Source organism: Oreochromis niloticus, linkage group LG18, assembly GCF_001858045.2.
Source record: "Oreochromis niloticus isolate F11D_XX linkage group LG18, O_niloticus_UMD_NMBU, whole genome shotgun sequence".
Lineage (NCBI taxonomy): Eukaryota > Metazoa > Chordata > Actinopteri > Cichliformes > Cichlidae > Oreochromis > Oreochromis niloticus.
The window spans coordinates 26,511,923-26,520,638 of record NC_031982.2 but is presented as its reverse complement, the minus strand read 5'-3'; the positions used below and the strand labels follow the sequence as shown (position 1 = coordinate 26,520,638).

Below are 8,716 nucleotides of genomic sequence, written 5' to 3'. Positions count from 1 at the left end.
AGTTTAGAAAACAACAAAGCCGACGTATACTCCAGCCTGCGGCGAGCTAAGCTAGCTCCTACTCTCGATCGTAACACATTTCAATGAGCAAAACAAACAAATACAGATCTCAGCATAACAAACTGCTGGTTGGGTTTTACCCTTATTTGTCGGGTAAATTATGTGGGCCACATGTGTGGTCTTATTACTTACTAACCTGAAAAGAACAGATAAATCATGAGATGGACGACAGGTAGTGTGTTTCCTCTCTCGCTTCTGCCAGATCTGAAGACAAGCAGTAGCGTCACACTAAACCATCTCACTAGGGCGGAAGTGCCCTCCTGTGGCGTAACTAGGGATCACACCACATGTTGGATCTCCAACAAAAATCACAAGATTAAGGCCCTGCCTTAACAAAACTACACCTAAAACTTATCCAGTATACAAAAATTAAATCACATAATGTGACTACACATTACAGTGTGTCACACTAACGTATTTACTTTAATTTCAATTCAGGCTAGATTTTTTTTTTTGTGCGCAACGCAGCTTTTTTTTTTTCTGTGCAGAGACCGTGCCAGCAGTGCGCAATTGCATGTGCGCGCAGCTTAGAGGGAACATTGCATGTACTGTGTTAGTTCATGTATTCTCCTCCACTTTGAGACCTCTGACATTTTTATCTATCTATAAATAGTTTCACATTTTCAAGACTGTATCATCTTAGAATATTATATTTTTTATTATATTATAAAGTTAAAGAGTACTGCATTGGATTTGTGTATAATAAAAATAACACAGTTAGAGTACAATTACTGATGCAACAATCATTATCTATGACAAGTTAGTAAAGAGATTAAAGAGAGAACATATATTAGTATGATTATTAGTGTAATAATAGTGCACACTAAATATTGCAGATATTGCACAATAGTCTGCAGGAACATACACTCATCTGTCCTTAGCTGACTCTACCCCCTTTGTTGGTATGTCTGTAAACGTCGTGCCTATTTCATTTTCTCAAAAACAAGACTTGGAAAGAATAAAAACTGGGTTAACTAGCTCTGTTAATTCAAACGACGAGAAATAGCCAGCTACCTTTAAGCTAGACCATAATATCACTCAACAACCAAATCTTTGTGTCTAAAGTGAGCAACATGTGAGTGAACAGAGCCATATGCCTTTTGATTAACATGTTTCTCTCTCGGTCACAGTAACATGAACATCCACATTTTACACATGTGGTACATCATTGAACACTATTGATAATTAGAAATACAGTTACTAGTTTTCTTCAGGTCTGGGTGTTTGTTGTTGGACTGTAGAATTGGACTTTGCAGCTCTGTCAACCTGAGCATACACCGTCTCTGGCTGAGGGATGTTTTCAGTCTTAGTGGATTTTTGTCCAGTGTGAAAGTCCAAAGCATAAGTAGATGTTGGAGAAGTACATGATTCATGTCCTGAGGGAGTCTGACTTTGAGTCTGGACTAGAATAATGTCCTGGAAATAAATCAAAAGGGCTTTGTTATGAAAATGTAATATTTATCTTACACATTTATACTATAATAACCCAGCAAGAAAATATCATAAACGGTGATGTCTAAATGTGACAAGAAGAAGCATAAGGTTGGATCTGTATCAGCAGACTAGATGGAACAGTTGGTGTAGAAAGGAGATGGGGTTGATTTTAGAAAGTAGTTTGTGAAACAGTGTTTGCTCATGTACCATTTGTCCCTACAGTTTGACTAGTAAATTGGGAGAGTTGAAAAAATGCTTACCTCAGGAACTGCTTATATAGTATTTTCCTGGTTACCTCTTTTACCTTTGCCTGTAAGTCATTCACAAAAGATTTAGATGAACTTGCTTGAAATTTACATTTTACAGGGAAAATTTTATTTCCTTATTAAAGTGTTACATTTACATCTTTTACAAGGTGATTTTTTTAGTACATAAAGAAATGATCTTACTGTAGCCAAACAAAAGTGATATAGTGGACTAATACAATAACATTTATTCCAGATTTTCTTTGTTAACTCATGATAGTTATATAGAACTTTGATAAAACCCGTTCTATCAGTAGACTGTAAACAGATCAGTCTGCTTAAAAAAGAAGAAAAACCCTCGTCCCTCTTTGCAGTCAAAGTGATTTTCATATTTTTACAGCTTTCATTCAGTGTGACAAAACATGCCCATGGAACCTGTCATAGTCACACATAAAAAAAACAACAAGAACAGCAGCCATACTATTGTAATGACCACACTGTAACCCCACCTATTTACAGAAGATACACTACATATCAATTCAAAACTGACATTTATCCTATATAATATTTGAGTAGTTTGAGGTATATTTGTGATATATTTACAGACAACGTATATCTTTAGGTAGATAATACAAATTTTAATTGTCTCTAATGGGTTGTGGAAGTCAAGATTTCCTTTGAATTGCTCCAACCATCATTACACGACCTCTTAAAGCTAATGAAAACAATGTTTTCTGTTCAAATGTTGTTGCTTTGTTTTTTTCCCCCCTCAGACAATGCTGGTGTGCACAAAGGACACAAATTTTGGTAAGCAAAAAATAATTGTATAAAGCCTTTGTGCATGCCCTACAAAGCTTTTATACAAATTTGTTGTATTTAAACAGTGTTTGAGAAGGAAGTGCCATCTTGTGGAGCCATGATTTGAATGAATGGGCATAATTACAGTAGAAAATAGCTACACCCCAGTAGAAGCTTCTGGCTCGGGGATACATGTAAGTGACTGAGTCCAAGAGGACAGCCACAATGGCAGGTCACTGACTTCCTCTGTATCATACACACATTAAACTTCACTGACTGTTGACCAACAGTCTGGGAGCTATTTTTGAAGATGGTCAACCTCTGATTTTGCGCTCTTCGCTGAAGTCTGGCTGCAACTCTAAACTTCAAAATTGTGGTGTAAACATCTTATTGAAGGTAAACATAGCAACTAAAACTAAATAAAATGAAGTGTGTGCTTCAATGCAAGCTGTAATTTGTGTACTTTAAGTAGCAGCAATTCATTCATTTTTCTGAGAAAAGAAAAAAAAACAACATTGGAACTTACGTTTCATGATGATGCAAAAGGAAATGAAGAGAGTCAAAAAAGAAGAGAACAGAAGTCGAAGCTGCAATTATAGTGGCTCCACTGGAAACTGTGAAGAAATCAAATTATTATATCACAGAAACTCTGACCAAGTTAAGTACTGGGATTTATTTGCACACACAAAAATATTTACCACTGCAGCAAATATTTAACTGATCAGTAGGGTATTAAATGACATATATATGGTTGTGACAGTTTGGTTAAACATTAAAACAACAAAACAGATTTTTTGACACCTACATTCAGTCACCAGTTGGATTGTGGATGTTTTCTCCCACAATCCAAAGACATGTAGTTAGACATGGTGAGAACACAAACATCACACAGCAAAGCCTTTAAAATGTGGCTATTTCAGTCTTTCATTCATTATTATGACCTTTATTCTCACCTGTCTTTGTTTCACAGTAAGATTTGAGCATCTTCATGGTCTGATTCCAGCTCACTTTGTTGCTGTGATTACAGAAAATGGTGTCTTGTTGCAGGTAAACTTTTAGAGAGGAACATTTTTTTGTGGCCTTCAACTCCTTTTCTCCTGCATGAGAGCAGTTTTTACCATCACATCTGAAACTACTGCTGATGTTAAAGTCCACTGTGCTGCAGGTCACAGTCAGGTTACAGGAGTCTGAGCTGCTGGACACAGGGTCCACTGTCAGCTTGGTAGGAGTCACTGAATCTGGGGAACAACAGGTATGAAAGTATTAAAATCAGGTCTATGATGTGTGAACATTTCAAAACAATGAAAAGAGAAACCTACCTTGGACTATGACCTCGTATTCCGCTACCCTTTGCTCTTTTCCGCTGATTGTTACTGCAGTATAATTTCCACTGTCACTGTGTTGTACATTCTTCACTAGCAAAGAGTAATTTTGTCCAAACAACTCAGCCCTTCCTTCATAGTTGTCAAACACGACTGGATCAGTATTAAAAACATGTTTAGCAATATTGTTACTGGAATTAAATTTCCAGAAAAAATCAGTCTTTCTGTCAAGTTTAACTGGTTCCTTTACATCCAGGTGTAAGTCCTTTCCATGCAGCAGAAACAAAGGCTGGAGCCCTAAAAGAACACAAAAAAAGATAAACAAAAAAAACATGTCAGTGCTGCAGGCAGAGACTGACCCAAATGCAGGACTTGGAAATAAGAGAGGTAAACTAAAAGGCTGTATTTTACTTTATTGCTGCAATTAAACAAAATACAGATTGATGCTGGTTGGAAAAACAAGAGAAACTAATTATAAGGATGGAAACAACACAGCACAAAAGGAGACTGAGACACACTGTATACTCACAGGATAATTAAGGAAAAGGCAACAACTGAGAAAACATTTGAAACTGATCAGTAGTAATTAGACATCAGAAGCTGAATTGAACCAAAAACATAAGAGACAAGAGGTCACCAAAATAAAGCAGGAAATGACAAACACTGACCTGGACACGGAATCTGACACAGACAGAAGGCAGAACACGGAGACAAGACTGGGACAATTAGCAAAATCTAATGTGGAACCAAGGAATAAAAGGCAAAGATAAACACCAAAAAGCAATGTCATAGTCAGAGGACTACATACAGTAAATAAATCTCACTGCAAAAACTAAAAGAATATTCCAGAAAAACTCAGAACCGACCATGCTGAACATCAGAACAGTGAGCACGCAACAGCAGTCCTCCTAAATCAAATGCAACTTCTTATTATTTATTTGTTTAAATATTTTTATTATTGTTTAGTCACATTCACGTTTTTTGTCAGTAGTGTGTAGAATATGGAGTAGACTTCACATAGCAGATAAACTTTTTGTGGAAAACCTGGTTGTTTGGAATTACAGGCTCCATCTCACAGTGGTGGTGGACCTTTAATAGCTAGAGATATGAAGAATATATCAAACCACCCAAAACATATCTATTCAGGGTTGAGACCAGGAAGCACAGATGCAGTCTTGCACATCTCCTCGTGAAATCCCCATCCCCTCAGAGAGCGTCTTCTCACAGACCACAGAAAATGAACCAGAAAAAAAGGTTACCCTTATGATTCATAAACAAAAAATATTAAAAATAATTTCACGTACACCAAAGAAGAAAACTAACTGCCAAATCCTCAAACCACAGCTGAAAAGCAATCACTTTAGTTTAAATACATATAGGTATATACAATACCCATATATATTTTTGACACTGACACGAGTTTTGTTTTATACCTCTTTACTGAAATGGCTGATTATAGATGAATTTTTTATTTTCCCTTTTTGTAAGAAAAATAATAATAAAAACCTCACAGCTATGTCATCATTTGAAGAAATTCATTATAGCACAGAAATGGCACTAATGAAAAATCTTTTAGCCTACGTGCTTGTCGTGTTAGACTTCACTGCAGCATCCGATACTGCTGATCACAACATCTTACTACAGATATTAGAATACAGCATTGGTATTGCTGAACTGGTTTCAATCATATTTATTTCATATACTAAACATTGGATTCATTTTTAATTGCTATGAACATGATACCCAGTTATTTTCCTCAATGAAAGCAGATGACACATCAGCTTGTTAAACTACAGGCTAATTTGGACAAAACTGAGGTTTTTAGTATTTCACCATAAAACCTCAGAAACAAGGTGTTTAACCAGATACATACAAAAGACTGGGAGTCTCTTATTTTAACTGTGCAATACTGCTAACATCTATGACATCTTGGGTAATTGTGAATAGTCCATTTTGCTTAAGAAGGTTCCTAAATGAGTGAAGTGACCTGAGTATCTGTGTGGTGGACATAATAAGAACTGTTTGTTCATATGCTAAGGAACAGAGCTTCAGCACTTTCTTTATTACTTCTTTTAGCAAAGTGGCGCAGATTATGCAAACATTACCTATAACTGCATTTTCCCTTTCATGCCATAATTTGCTAAACGCTATGAATTTTTAATAACAGCACGTTAACCCTTTAAAGCCGGTCTCCGTTTTGCGTAACTATTTTTAAATCCTGGTAGAACGTAAGCTAGCGCAATAATTTTTTTGCATATGAAACCGGAGGAGTTGTAATTACATCTTATACCATCAGCATGTCCTAGGTCACGGTTTCCTTCCACATATAGCTTTGCAAAAATTGCATAAAAAGCACTTGCAGCAACAAAAACATAATATTCCAGAAACACGCTTTGCCATCCGATCAGCAGTTTATAACACTTCCTACGTTGGAATAGACGTCAGCGCAAACTATGGCATGTCCGCCATTACCTGCCCGAAACCGGAAGTGACGTCATGTTCGCTTCAGGTCTTTCTCTTTTTTTTAACTTTATTTAACAAACAATGAGTATACAACATACGAACAGATGAAGTATACAAAACAACAGAACATGAACACACAAAGCCAGGGGTAAAAAGTTAAAAGAATACACGCAAAAATTCACAGATATATATTGTTTTGAGAGCCTTTTTGTTGGTAGAGTCTGATATTGATTGTATGTACATTTCCACATCCTTAAAAAAATGACAGAAAAATGGTGTTTTGTTTGTAAACTTACATTTATGGATAAAGAATTTAGCTAAAAGTATTAACAAATTTATCATAAAAAAACATTTATCATTCTTCTTGGGGAACTTAAAGAAACAGAATAAAACATTTTCCCATCGTAAAGAAAACTCCCTTAAAATATGGACAATAACAAACCTGCTAAATTCCTTCCAGAATCTCTGTGTAAAAGAACAGTACCAAAAAAGATGTGTCACAGTTTCTGGATGATCCCCACAGAAAGTACAGTTAGTATTTATGTCTCTTTTAAATTTTACCATGTAGTGACTGGCTGGATAACATTTATGCAGAATTTTAAATGAGACGTCCTTCACCTTATTTACAATCAAATATTTATGGGGGATCATCCAGACTGTCTTCCACTTGATATCTGGAACATATCGGTTCCAGTAAGATATTACATATGGGAGAGAGACGACATCTTCTTGGAATAAACTACGTATTCTCTTATTGCTGTTACCAAGTTCCTGTGAAAAGCAGATTCTTCCTATTGGTGACTCAGCTGGATCAGGGAGAGTGACTGAGGTAGATATTGAGCTGTCAGTGTTTTTATATAACATTAGAGTCCCTGAGGGTATGGCACCAAGCACCACTGAGAATTCCTGAACACTGATTGGAAAATTATATAGTGCAATAAAGTCATTGTAAGTAAGTAGTTGTCCCTCTTTATTAACCAGTTGAGCCACCAATAGGATCCCATTTTGGACCCAAGTTTCCAGGAAAAGTGATTTATTTTTAAATAAAATATCTCTGTTGTTCCAGATAAGGTATTTGTGAGGTGAGAAGTTGTGTTTATAAATGAGGGTCCACGCTAAGAGGACTTGCTTATGGAAGGATGAAAGTTTTACAGGGAGTTTCTCAACATTGTAATTACAATTTAAAATAAAATTGAAGCCACCAAAACGAGAGAAAATATGATATGGTATAAAGTTCCAGATAGAGGTAGGGTTTTTAAGAAAATGTTTAGCCCAATTAATTTTGAAAGTGTTATTTAAAGTAGAAAAGTCTAAGACGTTAAGCCCACCTGATTCGTACTTATTCATCACAACAGTTTTTCTAATATAATGCGTATGGTTTTTCCATATAAAATTAAAGAGCATACGGTCAATATCTTTACTAATTTTCTTATCCAGATGTAAGGAGAGAGCAGCATATGTTAATCTGGATATCCCTTCAGCTTTAGTAATTAACACTCTACCTTTCAACGACAAGTCCCTTTGCAGCCACTGGTTGAACGTTTTTAGGGTTTTCTGTATAATTGGAGTGAAGTTTGAAGAGCATCTTGATTTTTGGTCTTTGGATATTAACAGTCCCAAGTATGTGACTTCTTGTTTAACAGAAATATTACAGATAGTATTTGCAGGGCAGTCTTTAATTGGTAGTAACTCACACTTTTTTAGATTTAGGCATAAACCAGAGGCCTCAGAGAAATCTCTAATTACACTAAGAGCTGGAGGGATTTGGTTTGCATTCTTCAAGAAGAGTGTGGTGTCATCGGCTAACTGGCTGATGACAAGCTCCTTATCAGCTATGGTGATTCCTTGTACAACACTGTTTGAGATATTAGTTGCAAGAATTTGTGTACAAAGTAAAAATAAATATGGTGAAATAGGACATCCTTGGCGAATACCACGTTTCAGGTCAAATCTCGGGGTGGAGCCGTTAATCATTTTAATAGAACTATTGCCATTCGTGTATAAGGTTTTGACAGCTTTACAGAAAAATTCACCAAAGCCAAATTTTTCCAAAGAATGGAAAATAAATTGATGTTCAATTGTATCAAAAGCCTTATAAAAATCCAGGAAGAGAATGAAGCTATTGTCAGGTACCAAATCAGAGTAATTAAGTAAATCCAGAACCAGTCTAATGTTATTAGAAATGTGTCTATTTCTCATAAAGCCTGATTGTGTCTCATCGATAATTGTGTCCAAGACCTCTTTAATTCTGTTAGCAAGTATTAAAGCCATAATCTTATAGTCATTATTGAGCAAGGAGATGGGTCTCCAATTATCAATAAAAAGTAAGTCTTTGTTTGGTTTTGGAATAAGTGTTATGAGACCCTGAGTAAGAGTAGGAGGGAGGGTGTTATT

General features: G+C 35.9%; 2 protein-coding genes across 2 annotated transcripts; both read right to left on the bottom strand.

The window, feature by feature from the left end:
- Window positions 1–3,059: 3,059 nt before the first annotated feature.
- LOC112842911 (uncharacterized) lies at window positions 3,060–6,357 on the bottom strand. The gene is made up of 4 exons (XM_025900454.1): window positions 6,336–6,357; window positions 3,857–4,156; window positions 3,491–3,775; window positions 3,060–3,151 (listed from the first exon to the last, which is right to left on the bottom strand). Exons 1-4 carry the CDS (start codon window positions 6,355–6,357, stop codon window positions 3,060–3,062), a joined length of 699 nt encoding a protein of 232 aa, XP_025756239.1.
- Window positions 6,358–6,385: 28 nt separating this feature from the next.
- On the bottom strand, window positions 6,386–7,685 carry LOC112842720 (uncharacterized). Its single transcript, XM_025899965.1, has 2 exons — window positions 7,477–7,685; window positions 6,386–7,369 (listed from the first exon to the last, which is right to left on the bottom strand). Exons 1-2 carry the CDS (start codon window positions 7,489–7,491, stop codon window positions 6,479–6,481), a joined length of 906 nt encoding a protein of 301 aa, XP_025755750.1. The 5' UTR covers window positions 7,492–7,685; the 3' UTR covers window positions 6,386–6,478.
- Window positions 7,686–8,716: the final 1,031 nt, after the last annotated feature.